The 23,608-nt window shown below is 38.3% G+C and overlaps 1 protein-coding gene across 2 annotated transcripts in view; it reads right to left on the reverse strand.

Moving 5' to 3' along the window:
- Window positions 1-23,608, reverse strand: part of LOC117425096 (protein unc-79 homolog) — a 51,430-nt gene that overhangs the window by 8,577 nt on the left and 19,245 nt on the right. Inside the window, exons 14-40 of one of the 2 annotated variants that reach the window (XM_058991525.1) lie at window positions 22,054-22,284; window positions 21,302-21,492; window positions 20,951-21,074; window positions 20,661-20,801; window positions 19,777-19,995; window positions 18,329-18,556; window positions 17,813-17,951; window positions 17,198-17,277; window positions 16,681-16,829; window positions 16,123-16,280; window positions 14,336-14,517; window positions 13,447-13,648; window positions 12,810-12,986; window positions 12,275-12,343; window positions 11,533-11,819; window positions 10,599-10,781; window positions 10,024-10,186; window positions 9,442-9,591; window positions 7,223-8,416; window positions 6,366-6,467; window positions 4,247-4,363; window positions 4,006-4,108; window positions 3,169-3,309; window positions 2,599-2,637; window positions 1,282-1,394; window positions 1,108-1,193; window positions 200-373 (exon numbers count right to left, since the gene is read on the reverse strand). In XM_058991525.1, coding sequence (XP_058847508.1) covers window positions 200-373; window positions 1,108-1,193; window positions 1,282-1,394; window positions 2,599-2,637; window positions 3,169-3,309; window positions 4,006-4,108; window positions 4,247-4,363; window positions 6,366-6,467; window positions 7,223-8,416; window positions 9,442-9,591; window positions 10,024-10,186; window positions 10,599-10,781; window positions 11,533-11,819; window positions 12,275-12,343; window positions 12,810-12,986; window positions 13,447-13,648; window positions 14,336-14,517; window positions 16,123-16,280; window positions 16,681-16,829; window positions 17,198-17,277; window positions 17,813-17,951; window positions 18,329-18,556; window positions 19,777-19,995; window positions 20,661-20,801; window positions 20,951-21,074; window positions 21,302-21,492; window positions 22,054-22,284 — 5,142 coding nt within the window. The remainder of the gene's footprint in view (window positions 1-199; window positions 374-1,107; window positions 1,194-1,281; window positions 1,395-2,598; window positions 2,638-3,168; window positions 3,310-4,005; window positions 4,109-4,246; window positions 4,364-6,365; window positions 6,468-7,222; window positions 8,417-9,441; window positions 9,592-10,023; window positions 10,187-10,598; window positions 10,782-11,532; window positions 11,820-12,274; window positions 12,344-12,809; window positions 12,987-13,446; window positions 13,649-14,335; window positions 14,518-16,122; window positions 16,281-16,680; window positions 16,830-17,197; window positions 17,278-17,812; window positions 17,952-18,328; window positions 18,557-19,776; window positions 19,996-20,660; window positions 20,802-20,950; window positions 21,075-21,301; window positions 21,493-22,053; window positions 22,285-23,608) is intronic. The other variant, XM_058991526.1, reaches the window with a different exon arrangement.

Consider the following 23,608-nt stretch of genomic DNA (forward strand, 5'->3'; position numbering starts at 1 on the left):
TTCTTGTATCTGCCAGTAGTTCTCGATACCGTTCTGTATACCTCTTACTTTTTTTTATTTCAAGGAAGCCCATCATCATGTTTCATTACAATATAAACAAAAGGAGTCTGGTAACAAACACGAAAGGTTAAGGAAACCAATAAAAGCATTTTAAAAAGCTTGAAATATGTTGTTATGGCTGTTAATCTGCCCCTCGTACCTTCAGTGGTAAGATGGAGGGCAGTTTTGTTAAAAAGGTCTGGAATTGGTTACAGATGGTCGTCCACAGACTGCTAGGCGAGTCCATGGGTAGTGCTTCCATGAAGGTGGCAATGTTCTCCAGACAGTGAAGCATGGGGCCCCCTGCTGGCAAACTCTTCTTATTGTTCAAACCCTGCAAATCAGGGAAGGACAGTGTATCATCATTGAAAATACTGCATGTGCCAATGCTTTTGTAAACTAAAGTCTAACTGCAATCTTCAGTTGTGTGTCTCAATTTTAAGTCTTGTTTTTTAGAAGGTTGCAATAATCCCAGTGATGGCAGTTAAATGACTTCATTACATAATACGTGGACGTGCAGCTTGTCATCTGGAAGTTCTGTGCAGATAGAAAAGCAAGATCCAGGGCCTCCGACCATTGTGCACTTTTTAAAGGAGATCCTTTTCTAAATGGCTTCAGTTCATTTTACAGTACAAAGACACCATCTGCTGGACTAAACCAGCAATACACTCTCTAGTTGGAAGCATGGTATATTAATAACAATTATACAGTGACCTGTTTTATACCACAACATTCTCCTACCCTGTTGTCTACAGAAAATGTATATTTTGCATAAGGCAACTAGATATGAACAATTTTTTTTAGCAACTAGCTGGCTATTGCATCCTGGCTATATTTTTGGTTATATTTGGTTGCAAGGCTCTGTTTAATAATGTATCTATCATTGAGAAATATATATTTTCAAGACAACTGAAAATAATAACAAACTATTGACATAAACTGTATCCATTGTTAATAAATACCTGTAATTTGTATTTTTTCTTATTATATATTTTTTAGAGATGCTTATTACTAGACTGTAGTCAGTACAGGTTATTGCTCTTTAGCATGATCAACAGTCTAACTTACCTCTAGTAGCATACTGAGTGCAGCGACCGAGCTCAGCTCATTAAAATCCATAAGGGAAGAAGCCAGAGTTCTTAAAAAACTCCCATCTGTAGGAGAAAAACATTGTTCTTTGTTTTAATGACATACCAGCACAAGGAATCAATTAATGTTTTAAAAGCTTAGTTCCTTCATTACCTTTGATGTTGCTTTGGAAGAGCTGTGGGAGAATGCCATTAGGGGCCAGCTGGTGGAAAACACAGCGGAGAAACTGTTTTGCTACCCCAGCAGCGTTGCCAGGAATCATCATGCTAGAGAAAAAAAAGGAATACGTTTTCCTATATCGAGGTACACAATAGTTCACTACCAATGATACAGTGATAATGCAGTTTTGTACCCCATTATTAGCAGTCTCACACTGCCAATTTGAGTATTGTTTACAACATAAAGTAATGCTGTAGTAAAGGCTTAGAAAATCAATATGCCATTTTGCACATAAAAAAAATAAATAATAATCTAACCGATTTTAAAAGGATGTTTGTTTGACAATGGGATCCTTCCCAGGGACAAATGGTCATATTCTATAAAGCAGTTAACAAGTCTTTTTGACCCTCTTGTCACCACGTTTCTATGTGGCGAATCTACAGTGGTATACTGACTTTGTAACCACACTTTTTCAACTGGTTTCACAGACCCTGATTAGCACTGATATTGGATTATCCACTGTTACTTTAGGAAAAGTAGTCCAAGATTAGTGCTAAACAGGGTCTGTGAATCCAGCTGTTAATGTGAAAATGAAGATATGTACAATCACTAGGCTGCCTATGTATATTATAAATCATGTGTAAGAAATCAACCAGTCAGGTTTAACAGCAATCCTTGTGTAGGATTTGCAATTTATAACAAGTTAATATATTGTGTATAGGATGTATCACGCTAGAACCTTCGCAAGATGACATCTCTTACAGAATAAGAGGCACCATACACACATTATGTTAACTTATAGTAACACTATTCGATAAAACATACAGTTAGTCTTAATAAACAATTGCATCAGTCATAAAATGTTGATGTCTATGTATGTCGGTTCATTGTTAAATTGCCATGTTTAAAAAATGCTAGTGACACCAAAATGAATAAAAAATAATATGGCTTTATGCTGTTACATTTGGCATGCAGATCTCTGGTAACTGGGCATGTCTCACAGACAAACTGTCATTTCTAATCATAAAACATAATAGAGTATTCTGTCACTTTTATCAAATAACAGGATCTGGCTGAGCTGAACCACATGATGCCAATATCCAGTCTTCTTTCCCCCTTAGGATTTTTGACAAAGTTATCTGTCCAGAATCAATTGACAATAATAAAATGTCAATTTGTGCAGATTGCATGAGTTGTACCGGTTTTAAAGAATCGATGTGCTACACTGGAAATGATTTCTGATGTAGGAATATATCCTGGAGGATTTGCATTGTAAGAGGGTTTAATACGGTGGAAACAAAATGTCCTTACCTCTCTGCTTGACCAGAGAAATTGGTGCTGGATGCCAATCTGCAGAAATTAAAAAGAATGCAAATATTAAGCATTTTAATATTAAGTGCCTCAGTCCATTCCACTTCCCCTTCCCCACTTTCATGCATCTCTATCTGCATTTAAGTCTGTAAGTGTACAGAAAGATTTACCAGAAACATCTCTCTCACTCACCTTAAAGCAACAATGCTACTACTACTACTACTACTACTACTAATAATAATAATAATAATAATAATAATAATAATAATAACAAAGGGAAAATGTAACTGAATAGAAAGGAATAGGGGGGGGGGGTCTTCATGTGAACCAATCATGAGTCTCTTTCAGGGACATTTGCCAATTATTTATTAAGAAAGGGTGACGCAGTGGTCCTTATCTTTCCCCAATGCAGTTGCAGTCTGTGATGCATATGTTCTGACTATCACACCCCTTTCAGACTCTGACTGCTCTAGTCTATACATACTGTACTGAGCCATTTTTAAAACAGTTACTTCTATACTGTCTAGGATCCGGAGCTTGACTTCCCCTGCATCTCTCACTGTACTCTACCTTCCCACAGACTGCATGATGTCAAGGAGCAGGGGAGCTGCCAGGTCTGGGCTCAAATGAATGAACATTGAGAGCACCACTACAGCCAGGCCCAGGCTTTCTTCATCGTACTCCTCCAGAACCGCTCCACAGTCGTGACACCTGGGGGCAGCAAAGAAAGAAGAATGAGGCCTTAGAAACCAAATGTTCACTCATAGTTAGGATCTGTTTCCATTTGCATACCTGCCAACTCTAAGACTGTTAAAACTAGTATTTCTAGTGCAGTGGCCGTCGTTGGTATTGGGATTATTTCTTTCCCAAAAAAGTACCTGATTTACAATTAGTTAAGTGTCACATGCATGGATCGACATTATAATATAATCCGCTCATAAAATAACCTTTCTTAGAACAACCTTAATTCCAACCTTTATTTACAACCTGCATTCATTTTCTTGATTTTGCTGATTTCTAATTGTACATTTTTAAGAGCAGTATAATGTTTTGGGTGGGTGGAAGGGTGTGTCTTTATTAAAATTGTTGCAGGCATGTATGTGCTTGTGCATAAGGGTCTTACTCTCAGAGTATAACACAGTCATAGAGGAGGGGACAATTTGTGTGCTAAGGTACAGTAATTACAGATATGAATGTTTAGTGTGTTTGCCGCTCTGTTTTAATATTTTTTTTCAATGTTGATTGGCTCCAGGCTCCAATATTTCTTCACTGCAGAAAATCCAGTTTGAATTCATTTTCCATTTTGATGGGTCAAGACCGAAAACTTACTGTAGCTCTCCTGTGACAGCAATCCTTTCTACAGACCTAAATGCATCTAATATCTTTACCAAAAACATATTGACATACCTGTCTGTCATTGTTGTTGGCTGGTCGTCAGTAAACTCTTCAGGTGCCGGCACAAACATGCTGACAGTACTGGGAGCTGATAACAGGCTAGACTTTGTAGCACCTGCAAAAACAATGGCAACATACAAGTATTAAAACATATGACAAAAACTAAATACAAAATTAAATTGTGGTTAAACGCGAGGTTTACATGACAGTACGCTGTGTCTTTCTTTTTCAGTAGAAGGTAAAAGGCACTAACCTGCTTCCCATGTGCTGATGTTGTGTGGCGCACTAGACTGATGTTCCAACTGTCTCTTCATTAACTGGCTCATTGTCAACGCTCCCAGGGAGCCGCGCTTCATCTGTCTGTATTGTGCTGAACATGGGAAGGAAACGAAATGGGTCCTTTTAAGCAGCAAGATTGATTTATTTAGATATTTAGTTTGTTAAAAATTGAATTACTTAAGACTTCCAAAGTCACATAAATGTCCACACGTCGCTGCAATTTATTTGATGTGTTTCCCTTTAATTGGTATAGCTGTGAAATAGGGTAGACAGTGGATTGTTTTAACAAGTTACTGAGACAAAAAATAATTTCTGTGCTGGCGCTATGAGTATGCATCTCAAGGCAATATCCATGGTAATATATCACAATTAATAAGAAATGTAAGCCATGTAAATCATACATAACATAAAGTTTTAAATATATATCTTGTTTCTAACTACTTAATTTAATGAAGTGATAAAGAAATAAAGACACAATTTTCAAGTGATTGCAGACACAAATCTACTACACATCTCTTTTGAAATGGAGATACATCTATTTCAGGGGGAAACAAGTCATTTTTTTAATTTTTATTCCACTTATATAGAAACAAACATTATTCAACTTATATATATAACAAACATTGAAGAGCAAAAGCTTTGTAAATCTGGCTCCTAGTGTTAGCAATTGTTATATATATATATATATATATATATATATATATATATATATATATATATATATATATATATATATATATATGTAGTATACATATATATATATACAGTATACATATACATATATATATATATATATATATATATATATATATATATATATATATATATATATATATATTAGGCATGTATATATACAGTATATTAGGCATGTTTTTGATATTTGATGTTGGTCTCCCTAATCTGCTCCTGCCACTATACCTCTATAAGTTATGTACCTCGTTTAGTGTTACAGTGGGTTCTTCCATTTGCTTTTCTATTCAGAAGGTGGCAGTTGCTAAGAAAATGTAACTTGTTGATATACTGTGTTGTAGTCCCATAGAGCCAAGATTAAGACTGAAGGATTTTTAACACTGGTTATTATTGTTGTTGTTAGTGATACTATTATCCTATTTTTATCCTGTTTTTGTTCTTTTTTTTGGGATAAAGAAAGTACAAAAAGCGTGCACGGTATTCTGTGGTGATTTAATAAAAGACAGATCACAAAGGGCTTTTCAAGAAATCCACATTGCTACAGACTATGCAAGCCTCCTCAAAACGAGCTGTAGCGATTTGCACAGAAATCAGTTTATTTCCCTACACCCCATTAAACTCATTTGCAGCCAAATTAACCAAATCCAATCATAAATGCAGTTTTTAAATTGCGTTAATGGAAAATCCTGTTGCTGAATTTAGTTTCACTTATCCGGAAAATCAAGCTGTGAATGTCCTAGTGGACTTAAATGGATTACTTCCTAGAGATATATTATGTGTTTCATTATCTTTGATTGTCTTGTTGTTTGTTAGAATAATATTTATATATTTATTTTTATTCCACACACATTCTTATGAATTTCATATTTTTAGCTACATTTAAATCCTCTTTGTGTGTGCATTGAGTAAGTATGATGCTGGCTGGTGTCTGTGAAGCTTCCTGTTAAGCTTTTGAGTGTATAATTATTAATAACATACAGAGCTGTGAAGACCTAAACTTAAAATAAACTGAAAATAATGTATAACAAAAAAATAACTAATGTTATGGTCAAAAGTGAAAATAGGAAATGAAAATAAATCGCTTGGAACTACTGTAATCCCTAAACAGCCCTAGCCACTAGAAAACTGTCTTTATACCTTGAATTAAAGGGACAGTAAAAAGATTGGTAAAAGCTTTGTGTTTTTTTGTTCCTCCAATGGACTGGGTTTAGCCTATACTAAGCCCAGACCACTACAGATATTATTTATCTTTTAGTATTATTATTATTATTATTATTATTATTATTATTATTATTATTATTATTATTATTATTAATCCTCAAATAGCAGGACAATGTAAAACAAGCTTTTGTTCAAATCTATCTAAAGCCCCTTTAAAAAAGAAAGAAGCATTCAGATCCTACTTGATATTGAAGAGTGGCTCTTTGTTTCTGGAATTGCAGCTTCGAGTGTTGGGGCAGACGCAGATTCTCGTGGCATTTCCAGGGTTGTAAAACCTTTCTGATCTGTAAAGCAATTTTGGTGAGTGACGGGCACATTAGCAAATTTCTTTACCTTACAGATGGGAACAGGCTAATTTAATACCATGGACTTAGCAAATGTTAAATATGTCATGGCTTTTTAACCAGTGTATATGGTATGTGCTTTATGTGCTTTAATACTATTTTTGTTTGAATTTTAAAAAGCTATACAAAATCTGAAATGTATTGCTTACTGATGATAGAAACTGTATGTTATGCCAAACCAAATGTCTCGTGAACAGTGGAACAGTAATAGTTTTTCAAAACAAGTATGGCACCAGTGATTTATGTTTTTGAAAACTGATTCTAGTTTTTTGAAGTATGGAACCTACTCTCACAGCAAGGTTAAACAGACTAGGTGGAACTAGGGATATTCTTTGGAAAACAGTAATATTTTTTAAGTTTACATTGGCTCATGTCAATGTACTGTAAGCTAAAATACAATCATTTTTATTTTATTTATCTTTTTTAAAGTAATGTTTGGTATTTATAACGGAGGTGCAACGTCCCCAAGCCCAAAGAGGTACTTTGATTTATTTTTCTCCTAGGAGCGCTGAGGCATACTGAAGTCCTTGACCCAATGTCAACCAGTGATCTCCTTGAACCAGCCTGGATACACAATCCCATTAACTTTTTTCTGCCATTTCCTGCTGTTATACCCCATAGCCATCAATAAATATGTTTTAGGCAGTTTCTAAGTAGAGAAAGCATTAGTCAATGCCTATGCCTTGCATTCTTACCTGGTTCACCCTGTTGATCCCCCAGTTTGTCCAACATGTTGAAAGAAATGTCAAGATACTCCCTCTGAATGGCACTGACGGCGATCTTCCTGTGCTTCTTCTGCCGAGGCACAATCTGTATTTTGAACTCGGCCTCCTCATTCTCATCCTCTGGTTTCGTGTTGCTCATTTGCTCACTGTCCGACTCAGAATCATTGGGGGCTGGTTCGTCCACGTCCCTGGGAACGTTCAGGAACACAGTTTTCACAGAGGGGCTGACGATGGTCCCCACTCCCAGCTTGATCTCTTCCAGGCGAATCTCGCAGTTATCATCAAGGGATATCTCGGGCAAAGCCACAGACTTCTTCAGTAGGTATCTCTTTTGTTTCAGGGTCATAGGGCTCTCGTTGGACAAGTCTGTAAATTCTGCAGGCTTTGTGAGATCCTTGCAGTCAAGCAAGGCCATGGGATTTATGGAAGGTCGTCTTTCATTGGTTAGCAAAGTATTGTCCACAAAACCCTTGGGCTTGCAATCTTTGGAGTGGTCCTTGACCTGCACAAGAGGGGTATAGCCGAGTGTGTTGCTGGTGGAAGGCGACCGAGTAACCTTTCCATTGGGTTTGATGTATGTGGGGTTCTGCATTTCATACTCTTCATCGCTCTCCACTATACGCAGAGGAGGCAGGGGCTCAAAGACCAAAGAGTCACTGTCAGACGTTGAGATGGTCGACCTCTTCTCTGGAGCTGAAGTGGAGTCTGAGGACAGGTCGATGAGATCAGGATCTTCTTTCGATGGGGGGTGTCCACCTGGAGAGTCCACCTTATCCTCAGATGTCTCCATGTAGCTCAGCCTGACTTCAGGGATTACCGGCCGTTTGTTTTCACTTGATCCATCGCCTTGGCCGAATTTTTCATGAGGGTCATTTGCTTCTGCCTTCCCCAATGCGTCTTCAGAGGCTTTGCTGCAATGGTCATCCGGTTTGGTGTTGCAGGCTGAGAAAGCCACACCGTGCCTGTCCAGCTGACATCGGTCAATGCATGACTTCCTTCGGTGCTCGTCCAAGTTAAACAAAATTGAATCAGCATTCCCAATGTCCAATGACTTCTGTTTTAAAAGCTGGAGCCTCTTCTTCTTGATGCTCTCCTCCCTCACACAGCGCAGGATGCTGTCCTGGAGAGCGCTGGCATCTCTGTATTCAGAAAGCTCGATTTCACCTAAAGGCAGAGGTAAAAAATATATGTGACTTGAAGCAACGAGCAGGAAGCAAATTCAGTTAAGCTGCAGTACAAGTTAAGTAAATTGGTTCAAAAGAACTCCTCTTATCCAAACTGTTCTGGGGACATGAGTTGAAATAAATGAGCACTGAAATAAAGGGGATTCTACTGATCTAACAGAGCTTGCCTGTAGCTGCACCTGCAGGGTACACTGTCAAAGTGCATTTCCTACATAGTTGGAGCGCAGTTCTACATTGGTACTAAAAATAAACTTGGTTATACATTTCTACAAATGTTTCGACAAGTATGCTGCAGTTACGTTTCAGCTTATAGCATACAAAGCAATAAACATGTAATTGAACTGTACTATTGTTGTATGTACATATGATCTTCATTTTTCATTTTGGGCCCTTTGTGGGTCTCAGCACTGTTCATGTCCTTATTTTGTGAACGGTGCTATGATCCCCTCCTCCAAGCACATTGAGCCCACCAGACTTCCCAGAAATTTGCAGCTGCTACTAAACTCATCTCAACGAACATGCATAACAAATACCCAAAATTATACCCTAAATGGAGCAAGTATACCCTTAGGAATCTGTGATTTATACAAGTGTTCCGGAGGGAATTTTAAAACCAAAAATAATTAAAGTAAAAAACCATCTAAAACAACAGAGGGAATATATAATGCAGCGCAAAGAGAATGAATAGATAAGAGGTCATTAAGATGTTTAACGAACTGTGTAAATATCAGATACACTCGACTCAATGTTTAATTCATGAAGAGAATACGAGATACATTTTCTTCCTGTCAGTTATTCTCCAATCACTTTATTCTCACTTGAAAAATTGTATGGCCTAGTTCTGCCAAAACATCTATACCCCATTAACTGCAAAAGCCATCAGTACAATGTGATTTCTGGGAGCACTGAACTTCTGTACTTTCCATGTGGATTAAAGGCTCAGGGTGGCCTTACTACAATTGTGAACAATGTGATGGTAAAACTTTCACCAGAACCCAGTCTTACTTTTCTGAGCGTTCATTTCCACAGGTTGGTATTTCACAGATTTGCTCCCTCCAATTCTCTTCAGTCTTGCAAAGAAGGTCTGAGACTCCTTGTTACAAGCGCCAGTCGGGGTGTCGTGTATGTCGGATTCATCAAATACACTGTCCTCCTCTTTACATGAGACACAAAAAAGGATTAGCATTATAGATCACAAATTAAAAAAAAAAAACACGCATACACAGCTTTGACCAAAAGTTTTACAACACATAGAATTTTAGGATTGAGACATAAGTAAAAAAAAAAAAAAGAAACATGTATGAACATGACTTAGATCTTTTATTTAACATCATGTAAGTGTCATAATAGTACTACAGTATTTCATGTTATATTTCAAAATGTCACATTTTTCAATTTTTGTCAGTTTTTTGTTAAGTATATGGAAAACTACAAAGCACAATGTAATTCAATATGTTAATGTAACATTATTCAGCAGGTTTCAGTCGACTTTATAAAGCAAAATTAGTTAATTCTATAGGGTGATGCTTGGCCATAGCTGGACATGACCTCGCTTTGAGTCATGTTAATCTAAGCCAAAAATCAAACCTTTCTCTTTCTCGCTGTAGCGGCTGTTGTTGCTGTTGTCGCTGTATAGAGGGCCAGCAGTGGTGTGAGGCTTACAGCTGTGATACTGTGCGTTCAGCGTATTGATTGTGATGTGGATCAGATGTAGAACTATCTTACTGATGTCCATGTCTCTGTAGGGGTACTGCAATATAAAGACACACATTTAAATGGTGAAAAAAATCAAACTGGAAAACAATGCAGCCTTTTAAATTAGACTGCAGCATTTAAAACTTAAATAAAATGTAAATATATGGTACAAACCTATTTTAAAAAATTTATAGCAGAATTAAATTTACCCACGGAAGTGCAAATAATTATTTATGGTTTTATAATTCTTTAGGAAAAAAAAATATTTGTGTATTTATAAAAAAATAACTTTTTTTTTCTTAATTATGAAATGTCAGTTCTTTGTTATGTTAAGAGTACTGGTAACAATTTCCATTTTTATCCTTGGTCCATTTCAAACTGCATAGTAAAAAAGGCATGAAACAAATGTATCATAGATTGTCCATCACACCTTTAACATTACCATTAACTGTGACATGATCTTTTACCTTGTAGAGAACCACCAGCAGAGTCTTGAGCCACATCTGTCTGATGTGTGGCCGCAGTGACCACAGGGAGCAGCGGGGGGGCTGCTGGAAGTAGTGGCGCAGCTGGGGGCAGGTGCAGTACTTGAGAACCTGCACCACCAGGGGTAAGAGATGCTTCCCCATGTGGATATTGTAGTCCATCACCTATAATGAGTGATGGGCAGTTAACACTATGGCTTATTTAAAGCCTCTTTGGCACCTATCATTCGATTACAATGCCAGAACTTATAAATGTGCCCGCTACATGTGAATGTTCATTTAGCTTAGTCATTTGATTTGACTTTTAGGTTAATTAAGCAGTTGAATAAGACGCCTCTCAATATTTATAACAACATTTAAACAGCTCAAAGCAACATAAAACACATTTGTACATTTAGGCTATGCTTCCTTGTCAAACTTTTTCAATCCTAGACCGTGCACAAATGATATTAAGAATGTTTGATTGCATGGACTGGTTTGTAAATGAAACTGCACTGATTTTTATTACAAATGTTTTTTAGAAGATAAACAACTTGGTAGCCCCAATTTTTGGGGTGGTTTCTTGTTTGAATCTGTATTTTTAAAGTGCTAAATGGCCAATGCAATGGAAAAAGTTTCCATAAATGTGACAAATGTAAATTTGAGAGTTCCAGCGATTAATAATTTGTACTATTTTTTGTGCACTCTACAATCGTCTCTGAATCGTGCATTCCTTCAAATACAGCTACAGAATGTCACTGTTCTAAATGAATGCGTTGCTAAGCAGGTGCAGAGGTTGATCTAAGGAAAGTATTCATCTGCTTTCTCTTCTGTACATTATATTTGTTATATAAACAGAATACTCCATGAACATTCACAGAGTGCTATATTTATTTCCCTAATGAGGATGGCTGTAGAAAACCCAATGGCCGGTTACCTGGGAGATGCCGGCGATGAACGCATTAAAGCAGGTGGAGGTCCTCATCTTCTGCGGTGCAATCATAAAGCAGCCCTCCTGCTGGTCGTAGCCCAGCAGCACATACAAGTGCCTCTTGACTGTGTTGAATGCCTTAGCGCTGCCAATGTCCACCTCAGCGCTGCTCTTATCCTTTGCCATGAACTTCATCAGCACTGTGATCAGGTGATGCACCGTCTGATGGTCAATCCCAGCATCCTCAGGGAGAGGATCCTTGATCATGGTGTCGTCCTCAGAGGTGCTCTTGCCTAAGGGAAGCGATAAATAGTCATTATATACAGTACCAAGGATGGTGTTAAAACTGTGCCTGAACAGAGATATGAAAAGGCCACATGCAGATTTTTAGAACACCACCACCATCTGATGCTTACCACTGGAGGTCACAAGCCACAACTTGAAAATAAAAAAAGATAGTGGCCTGTTTTTGGGTATCACTATTTGCTTATAAAAAAGTATTGCATTGATAGCATTGGAAACTTGACAATCAACAGGCACAGGTAATGAGGAGGTGGGGTTTCCTCTCTCGTCACACCCATCAATGTGCTTTAAGGTGCACTAGAGGGAGAGAGTGTAGTGGAGGTAATTTGCCAGTGGTACAAATCCATGCTGATTATAACTTTTTTTATATATTGTACACGAATAAATGTTAATGATTAATGGTTTCCACTATATATTTAGGACAATAAGAATGGACTTTATTTACCTGGCAGTACATGGTCTATCATATCTCCAAGAGTTGGAGCTGACTGCTCATGCCTTGTTAGTCTCAGAGCTAAAAAAAAAAAAAAAACACAAGGTTTAGCAATTGTTAGGGCTGGAAGTTCAATTAAATGGCATATATGGTACCTGTGTTATAAATGTACCAGCACAGATTTTCTATAACCCATCATTTTACCCTTTACCTCAATATAGCATTAATGTTATTCCAATCGTGTTTTTTCAATACAATACACCATCCCCAAACAGTAAAGGTTTAAGATCTTCAGTCAATCGATGATGCACATGTTTCTGAGTCATAGAGAAGGACAGTGAAGAGAGAACAGAGAGAGAGAGAAGAAGATACTGAAGAAGGCAAGTCATGTCTTATAGTTTTATATGACAGAGGAAGAGAAAATTGAAGTGAAAAAGAGTAAGGAAAAGAAACACAGAAGTGTGATTGTAATAGTGACAGAAACAGAAGAAAGGCATGAAAGAGGAGCCGGAGTACGAGGAAAGGCAGGCATGCAGACTGGACTCACGTCTGCTGCTCAGTGTCTCAGGCAGTGAGTGGGCTCTCTTTGACTCGGTGAGGCCCTTCACACTGTCTCGGAGGGAGCGCACGCTCTTCTGACGGTTCCGTGCGAAGCGCGCCCTCTTGATTTTCCACATGGCCACGTCGCTCAGGTTAGCCACATTGGTCCGGACTGCTGTGATAGCTGAGGGGGGGACGGGGGGGGTGGGGGGCAATGATTTAAGAACCCTGACCAAGTACATAATTACCATGCTATGGCAACTACAGTATATTTGTGAGCTGTAAACGGGTAATGCAAAAGGCATTACTTCAGCGCCCTCCTAAATCCCCACATATCTTTAAAAGTTCCTCAGATTTTCTGTGAAAGATTTATTTTCCAAAATATTGACTCCAGTCTGACTGAAAGGAGGAAATTCCACATTAATGTACTACATTTATAAAACAAATAACTTGGGAGTGATTTAGAAGACCTTGAATTAATAGTTGTTGGATTCTGTTAAATTAACCTGTATTTTTTATCATGTCAAAAAATAAATAGTGCTTAATTATTTAATGTAAATACTTTGCTTGAATATAAATAAATACAACACTAATAAATAAATAAATAAATAAATAAATACATAAATAATAATAAATATACACACTTGTTGGAAATGGGAATTCTTTGTTGCAGTCAAGGTGTAGCTGAGCCTCCAGGGATAGTGTGTCAAAGCGGTTGACGAAGAACTCCCAGCTGAGTGCAGGGATGTCTTGTTTGAGGAAGTGAAGCAGCAGCAGCTTGCTTAGAATAGTGGGTCGATCCTTCACGACAGTGTCGAACTGGAAATCCAGGCAGAGGCACAGACCCTGCACGGGGAGAGAGGAATAACATAGCTCCGGGCACACACTTACTGGCATAGACTAGACATCATTTGTATTGATCCTCCGCTAAATAAATGGGCTCTGGTAGTCAGCGCAGGAATTAGACACCTTTATAACTTACACTATACAGTGCATTTTGAAATAAATATAACAAAACAATGACACTGGTGTCTTCCCATAAGAAAAACTGCAACGAAACTGCATATTCGTACAAACAGCAGCAGATTAGTAAGAGTGTAGCATTAAGGCATAAGGAGAGGCAGTAAAATGGTCATTTAATATTGGGAACATAGGGAAATGTTCTGCATGGACTGTGATCACCAGAATAAACAAACATCCCAAAAAATCCAGACCACTCATAAACTTAAGTAGAAGTCAGTTTGAAGCCACACAGAGGGATTAAATTCACTTAGCAAAATCTGTTCTTGCGATGTTCTCAAGATGTTGGTTAGGTTAAAGTAGTTTTAAGTCAGTAGTTTAATCTGTAGCTATTATAATTCTGTGTATTCAATTTCCTGAACACCTTAGCTTGTTACTTTGTTACTGTGAAATATTCTGAAATTTTCATTGCCCTGATTTTTACTACAGCCCAAACAAGTTTACACTGTCTCCCCTCTTTTTGGTCCATTAAGAACACCTGTGCCTTGCCTTCTCCCCCCTGGAGTAACCTGCCTGCAAAGCTGGTCTCTTGATGGTGTCCAGCAGCAACCTGGCCCGCGTTGCCACGGCAGGATTAACATCCTCCACCGCTGCCAGGAAACAGCAGAAAGCGTGAGCCAGAGAGTACTTCAGCAGGTGGTTCTTAGTCACAGAGACGATGTCCAGGAACCGGCAGAGCACTGCCACTCTCTCCACTGTCACAACAAACACAACATCAGGGACCATCAAACCAGGCCTGCTGTGCAGATTCAATTTAGAGTATTACTGGAATATAACTTGTTCTAAATCCTCTTTTAGACACATTAATTGAGCATAACATCATTTAAAGGTACAGGCAAGCAAGAAAAATTGCTTTGTTGTTTTTAAATGTTTGTGTTAGAGCTTTGGAAATTAGAGGTTAGTTTCCTTGATATACAACCAGCACTATTCAGCATTTCTTAAGTATAACATATTATGATCTCAGTAGCCCATACAGATTTGTTTGTGGAGTATATGGTGCAAAAGTCTATATATATATATATATATATATATATATTTTTGTTCTTTGTTACAGGCAAACATTATTATTCAAGGAATAATACTGTTAGTCATGGATCTATAAAACAATAGTCTGGTTTCTTTATGTGCTTTCCAGTTTGTCACCACATGATGGCAGTAAGACTAAAGGAAAAGCAAGCTGCTCCTGTTATACTTTATTTACTTTAAATCTCTATCTTATTATCAACACATGTAGCAATCTAAGCTTCTGGGTTCTATTTTAATGACACACAACAGAAGAGGATGGCTGTGCTTTTAAATGGTGTCCTCTTCACAAAAATTGGGTCAGTCGCAAATCATTTCTGCAAAGAAACACTTGCCGCTCTGCAGCCCGTCCTCCTTCCGACAAAGCTTGCTATATTTTTTTGACATCTTATTGACTTTATTAACGTATTATAAGGAAATTATTATTAAGTTCCAAGAGGGACAGAGGCACAGAGACAGGGTCATTTTCCTCAAAGTCACACACACACACACACACACACAGAGCAAGCCAGTGGCTGAGCTGGGATTAATGCCAGCATCTGCTTAGGTAACCATGGTAGCAGGATGCAAGACCATGGCATTCTAAGCAATCTAAAGCCTCTGCATCCATTAGAATTGTGATTTTAGAAAGTGTAGTGTTCTGTAATTAAGGAGTTAGCAATGCACACCAATAGCAGCATACAATAAGGGACCTTCAGACACAGAGCACAAACATTATCTTGGTCTGTAATAATATTAATTAAACTCCAACAAAAGTGCAAACACCTGCTGAATGTAATAAGGTTACTCTAACAGTTGTTGTTAACATCTGCTGTTACACTTAAATGATATGATTATACTGTAAGTGACCTCTCCTCAAGTTGCTTCTAGTGCATTCTCTAATATAAGGTACGGTGGCCCTGAAGTTCAAAACACATACAAACCAGAAAAAAAATAAAAATAAATAACACATACAAACACGGAACGAACAAGAAACAAAACTGTAAACTGTTCAAAAAGATAAATGATCCAGTCAATTTGACCTTTTTTTACAATGACTTTTAATATAGTCTTGCTAAATGTTTTTTTTTTTTTTTCTAATGGATTCTATAGATAAAGATTTCAGCAGCATTCCTATAGAAAAGGCATTAACCATTTTTCTACTTAGTTTCTTACATAGATTTCCCTCTGATTTTTTTTTTTTTTTTTTTTTGGTCATAGATGAATTCAATGGCACCCTGAAGGATTTGCACAGGACCCTGTAGGAGTGTGCAGGGAATCTCAAGCTGGTGCCTTACCTGCTTCAAAGCGCTTTTTCCAGTCCTTGCTGTTAAAGTTGCTGTTGACAATGCCCCAGAAGATATCGGCCCCGTGGGGCAGAGAGAGGGCATGGAGCAGCTGTGGAACAGCCAGCGAGGCCAGCTGGGAGAACTCTGAGGTGAGCACCCGCCACAGACTGTGGAAAGAGAGACATGTCACCTACAAGCTGGCTTTCCCGTCTGCTCACTTTAAAACATGGTGTATATTAGGGGTGCATTTACTGCACCAAGGATGGGTAGTACCAGACATAACGAATGCATTTTCCATGTTGTTTGATCAGTCTTTTTTTTTTTTTAAAGCCCTAATGTTAAGGATTATTGACAATTACTGCTAGCGTTAGAAATCTTTCATTCCAAAATGTTTGAGACTGGTATTTTATTAAATAGATGACTTAAATAGATTAAGTCATAATCGCACAATAGGATCATTTGTAGAACTATTGCATTGAGTTGGCAGGCTTTCAGTACAGCAGCTAAAACAACATTTCAGTTTTGAGTTTGTTTTAAAATCTATTTGTTTCATCAGTGCATGTGTACCTTGGAATCAACATCTTGTCCTGGGTGTATGCTAGAAAGTGTGGGTGATCCTTTCGGGCAGTGTATAGGCATTCTCCGTGAAGACAGAGAATCTTCAAACAGTTCAGCATATTGAAGAGAATGTCGGGTTCCTCGAACTTGGGCATTTCCTGTGAGTTAAAATACAGATATAGGAAACCAGTGAACACAATGACTCTGAAAGGCATGGCGCCTGGTGATACATCATCTTGGAGATTTTTACTCAGGGATGGACAGTAGGGGGTCAGAGGTCTTCAGGGAGAGTAATTATATATATATATATATATATATATATATATATATATATATATATATATATATATATATATATATTATTAATTCATTTATCAAGAAAATAAATAAAAAACATGACTCAATTTACTGAACATTGTTCAAAATAACACAAAAAATAAGCTTGTCCTGCTGACATGCTTTTTATTATAAATCATGTATGGCAAATAAATTAACCTATTAAACACTACAAAGCATTTCTTCCTACCTGCAGTATTGTATAGATCAGCTTTAAGGTAACAGGCAGTTGCTGGTATGAGAATTTCTTGTCAGCATTATTCTTCATAGCTGGGAAACGTAAAAAAAGAGCCTGTCATTGCTGTTTGCAGTTAATGATTATCTGTGTCTTAAAATGGATATAAAAATTGAATTAAATACACAGAACATATCACAAATAAATTGATTAAAAAAAAAAAACTGTGAGAGGACAGTGATTGTCATTGGAATGGCCTGAGATCTTTGAAATGAGAGTGGTATTGAAATAATGAACCACCACTGGGCAGCTGCCTGTTTATCTAAATCACTAGAATGATTTATTACAACTGTGATTCATAGCATAGGCCAGTGGGGTCTAGTCTTAAAACAAGTAAGATTTAGTAAAATTAATGAAATAGATTTTCCTTTTCACATTGGCAACAATTCATGATCATTAAAATTCTCAAAGCAATGTAAAATATGACATTTTGTTTTATTACCCTACCCTTATCTTTATTAAAAGGACAGAGAACTTGTAGGATTTTTAACCATAACTATTTTGCCATCATCCAGTCAGCCCCTAAATGTTTCATGATCTCTGATGCTGATTTCTCTGTTGGATACGTACTAAGTTTCTCAGTGGAGCCGCTTTTGTTTCCAGGGTTGCCTCCTTGTTTGCTTGTCAGATTCTCCTCCTCTACTTCAGTTCCAATGGTGAACTCCGGTCGAGGGAAGATGAGGCTGTCCTCCAGGGTGTCTGTGGGCTCCTAGAAGGAAGCCATGAGAGATATTACAGCTTCTGCCTTTGTCTTGGAGGTCAGGTTCTGGGTTTGTGGTCACCCTGTGATTCAACTGTAGTTGACTTGTGTTTTATCTCTAATCAAAGAAAATAACAAGTAGAGTGAATATACAGCCCTTTAATGAGAATAAATGTTGGGCTACATTTTATTACACCTCCCTTCTTGCACCATTTTTTGGAGGTTTCAAAATAATAAACAGTGTTTTTTACAGTAGCTTATGTAACATGCACTTAGTGAAACTGTATTACGTTTATACCACTCCCACATTACTGAGCAATAGAGCTGTGGGAGTGGTGTGACTCAACTACTGACCTAAACCCCAATCAAATCTACAAGCTGCTCACCACCAATCGGATCTCTTCCTTTGGTGCCAGTCTCTCCAAGAGCTCGCATGCCAGCTGGTAGCAGAGGATGCTGGACTGGCAGAGGTTGCACTCGACCGCCTTCTCATCCTTCTGGCAGGTGTGGGAGCCACCCCAGGGAGCCTGGAACACGTTGTTGATGATGCTGATAATGTCTTTGGACAGACTGTTGTCAAGACCAAGGGTCACTCCGTCATCTTGTAGCTCCATCTGCAATACACATTTAAATAATTCTGTTCAGTGTTTATCTATTGTAAAATAGAGATACAATATGTTTTGCATTATTCCAGGTTTTCTTAGGTGCTCTCTGGTTTAGTTTGAGGGATTGTGGCAGGGCAGAGCCCTGCTTGTAAATAGTGTTTTGTTTGTGTGTTGGTGGTGGTGGTTGGCAGGGATGGGGTTAATTCCTATCCCTGCCAAATACATGTGAGCATGTGGCTGTTCCCAAATTAGATAATTGGTGCTAATTGGGAACAGCCACATGATATAAAAGAGAGCTAAAAGCCCCATTAAGGGGCAGCGGGGAGAGAGCCACATGTCTGTGTTGGGCTCCAGCGCACTGTAATAGTTTTACTTGGGTGACAATTTTCTTTTTGATTTTGCGGTGCGTGATTGTTTTGCTTAAACCTTTATTTTGCTCTGTGAGCTTTCTTTTTGTATTATTTGAATAAATATGCGCTCTGGCGCTTAAAACTGCAATCTACCGTCTCTGAGCTTCTTGTTTACATTCAACCATCTTGTCACACATGGTGTCAGAAGTGGGACACGATCGCCACTTGGAGGTCAGAGTGGTACTGCAGGCAGTTTAAAAAAATAAATAAATCCTCATCCAAGTAAAACTATTACAGTGAGCTGGAGCCCTACACAGACACATGTCTCTCTCCCTAACTGCTGCCCCTTAATGTGGCTTTTAGTTCTCTTTTATAGCATGTGGCTGTTCCCAATTAGCACCAATTATCTAATTTGGGAACAGCCACATTCTCATATGTATTTGGCAGCCAAAGACACCCATCAAATGTCTTATAACCGGTTCAGAGAGCATTTGCAAGAGCTGTGAAAGCCACAGACACAATAATAAGAGCTCATTTAATTAAGACCACATTTCATTTCACACGAAATTTCTTTTTGGGGCCTTTTCGTACATGCTATTAAACCAAGTGTTTTCTTAATCTGAAGTGCACAACAGTAAGATTTACATACTTTTCCATGACCCCTTTAACATTCAAGTAGTAGTAACAAGCGATACAGTATCTTTCAAGATCAAAATCCAAGATGGTAAAATGGTACCTCTTAGAAGATAAGACTTATGTGTGTATTTTTAAGGATGTTGGGATTTAACTTTTAGATGATGGGACTTGAAGTTCTCAGTTAGCTGTATGAGGATGGTTTTTATTCTCAGGTTGACACTAAAGCCTTGCATGTTCTCTTACCTGCTTGAGGATGAGGTCAAACATGAGGATGAAGCAGTTAAGGTTCATGTCGTCCTCTTCACAGTCCAGGTCGAGGGTGCGGTGTCCGGCAGCATGGCTCAAGTGCTTGAAGGGGCTGCGGCGGAAGGGGCTGCAGCGCAGAGGGCTGGGGAAGGGGCTGGGGAAGGGGCTCAGTGTGTTGTGCTGCCCGTGACGCCCTGGATCTGACACCACGCTCACCTGCATGGGAGGAAGAACAGAGCTACTACAGCTACTGATCCCGAGGCGTTCATTATTACAGTGGGGCACAACTATGACTCTTCATTCCTATTCCAGTCCAGGTCTTTTTTCCAAACTTAGTTAATTGAACCTGCATGGCCCTGATTGGAACGAAAACCCAGAGGGAAATGGATCTCGAGGAACAGAGTTGTGCACCAAGCAAGTGGAGAGACAGGTAAGAAAGAGGGAAGGGAGGCTGGGCAAGTAAGGGGGAGGCTGTGAGATTAAAAGACTGGAAAACAGGGCTTTAAAATAATGTTTTAACCTCTTATTAGAACTAGTAAGGTTACCACTGTCTCTCTTGGTTCTTTGCTGTTTTTGTGCACTTCAATTTGGGAAATGTCGATACCTCAAATATAACTATTGATCAAAAGTTTAAATTTTAAACTTATATTAATCAACAATTTACTGTGCTGACAATTGCTGTCCACTGATTGTAAAACATAACTTGAACATACTTATTTTAAAACAACGGAAAGTTAAATAAGAAAGGAGGAATTATAGAAAGGTGGGCAGAATGGTTACTGGTACAGACAGAGCAAGGTTTATAGAAAGGGAGTCCACTCACAGTTGTGGACAAAAACCCTTGTGAGGAACTGTTTAGAAGCTCGGACAGCTGTACCTACCCTCCTTGCCTCAAGGTTTCCAGCCAGGTCATTGGCCCTTGCCTTCCTCTGGTTTGCTAATTCTTTGACAGAGTTCACGCCATCTGAAAACATTCCAATCAGCAACTGCAGGGGCACCACTATATCCAGCTCTGATAACACCTACACAAAGATAACTTATTATTGTGTGTGTTTTAATGGGTACTGTACTATTTCATGAATAACTCAATCAAATAGACAAACATTTCAGCTTCATCAATGGTGACTGTTTCATCATTGAGGGGGCTCTTCTGAGTAACCCTGGTACTTACATGAAGCCAGAGCAGGGCCTGCTCCTGTGCAGATGCTGGGTACCCAGAGAAGCGGCAATTTATGAAACCAAACATCTCCTCCATAGAAAAGGGCAGGGGACACAGCTCGATATCAAACATTTTACTGCAAAAATAATACTTTTATTGACAGTACTGAATCCTGTTAGGTTTGTAATATACTCTGTAAACATCAATCACCAATAATAATAATAATTATATTATGATAACATGGAATGGTTTTATGACACTGCAAAACTAAACTTTGAGTAAACTTGACCTAGAGATTCATAGAACAAGCAGACAGAAGATTTACAAAAACATTAAGGGAATGCATTACAATGCTAATATTACCTGAGCACTTCACGGAACTCTTTGAGCTGACTGTCTGGTACCTCGGTTCTGATGGCCTCCAGCCACTCCGGCATGATGCACTCCCACACAGGCTGGCTGATCACGTTGTAGGGGATCAGGCACAGGATCCGGTTCAGACCCTCCTTCAGCTGCATCACTGTGTTGCACGACTTGTCCCAGTACCCTCCAACCTGACCGAACAAGACTTACTTGAAGGTGTTTCTTCATCAACACATTCATTAATCAGTCTTATAAGCATGCTGAAGGGATTTTATATATTCTACATTAACTTTTCACTGGAACTTTCATTTTTTATAATGCGGAACACAAATAGCATGGCCTTGTAACTGTGGGGAGCACTTGTATGAGTTCTATATGGTTCTCTGTAGTTGTTTCTAATTAAATCATTATTTCCCTTGCTTAATAACTATTCCAACAAAAAGAATGCTTCTGACTATTCAAAGCTGGTGGGTAAGTAAAATAGGGAGACATATCAGCAAGGCACTGTTTATTGAAACACTGAAGCCTGTGTCAGCTTTTAAGACTTTTCAGAAGATTTTGTGCTGGAATAAAAGTTTGTAAGGGAAATACTTATCTAATCAGAGACATCAATAGACAGTCACACAGAACATATATTAAAGTATTACAAAATGTAATGTTAGGGGGAAAAAAATAGAGTATATATCCCTTTAAGCAGCTGCTGTTTTTGATTTCTGCATTTATTTCAAAATACTGTCAAGAGTGTCACTTACTCGAGCAAACTCCACCGGCTTGGGAAGCAGGCACATGACCATGACGTCAAAGCGCACGTCACACACAGTCTTCAGCCACTTTGTGACAAACTGAGGCTTGAGCTTCTCCACCAGACTCCCCACCTCATCATCCATCATGTAGGCGGTGGAGTGGAACCACTGGAACACCATGCTGACCAGCCTGGCCAGGCTCTCTGTGGGGGTGTTCTCACTCGGCGTGCACAGGCTCACCTACAACAACAGCAAAGACATGACTCAGAACCCATTTCAATCCCAGCCCCTCAATAAGAACCTGGGTTGAAACTGCTCACTCATTATAGGTTAGCCACTTTTCAGTGATGTTTGCAGTGACAGCTACCACTGATGAAAGACACAGATGACCTTAAGGAACATTATAGCCAATAATAAAGTGAGCTGTTAATAAACTAGGGATCAAACAATACACTCATAACTCAGAGTACTGTATGTAAAATGCAATAAAATCATCGCTCAAAGTACTGTAAATAAAATGCAGTGTTTTTGAGAGGAGAGGGAAGGGAAAAGATAAAGTACTGAACATGTGTATTGCAGTTTCATTGTTATTTCAATTGTTTCAGTGGTTTTGTGGTCTACTGACATGGTACTGCTTGATGCTTGGGTTTCAGATAATATATTTCCAAACCCCCTGGGATGAATTATTGCACGCTATATGATGCACATCTGTTTTACTGTATGGTCTTGATATGTCGGTTTCAGAAATATCAATATGACATAACACATAACAAGGCAAGTACTGTTCTGTCAGGTTCCTTTGTTTAGTACAGTGAACAGAGATATCAAGTGGACATGTTGCTGCCGTGAGCAATGTGCTGCCACAACTACAATTCTGAAGCAGTACAGCATAAACACATAAGAACAGGGTCTATGGCACCACAAGTTAAAGGAAATTGCTGCTTTTTTTTATTTATAAGGAGAGTGATTACCAGAAACAAAAATTTCAATATGAGTCATTAATGTCAAGACATTTTAGATGCCATCATAACCTTATACAGATGAAACCCTTAATTGTATGTTTTATATATATATATATATATATATATATATATATATATATATATATATATATATATATATATATATATACGTTTTAGCTCAAAGAGCCAACTTCCCAATGTTTCAATATGCCTTTGTCGATATGCCTTTGGGAAAGTGTGTTTGGTAAAAAACATTTGGAGGTATTTATAGGCTTTTGATGCCATGGTAACCACACATTTATTTCTCTGTGAAACCCTAGATGGCATTATTTTCCTGTAACTCACTGAAGCCTCTCTCTCTCTCTCTCTCTCTCTCTCTCTCTCTCTCTCTCTCTCTCTCTCTCTCTCTCTCTCTCTCTCTCTCTCTCTCTCTCTATATATATATATACATATATATAGTTGTACCCCCATGATAGAGATGTAATTGTATTGGTTTATAGGGTATTTAATTAGTTTCAATTATGGCTCTACCCTTTTGTTCTGCTTGGATTTTTGGAGAAAGGGACACTGGGCAACTTTAACAGACAAGCTGATTCAAGCGT

Source organism: Acipenser ruthenus, chromosome 18 (assembly GCF_902713425.1).
Source record: "Acipenser ruthenus chromosome 18, fAciRut3.2 maternal haplotype, whole genome shotgun sequence".
Lineage (NCBI taxonomy): Eukaryota > Metazoa > Chordata > Actinopteri > Acipenseriformes > Acipenseridae > Acipenser > Acipenser ruthenus.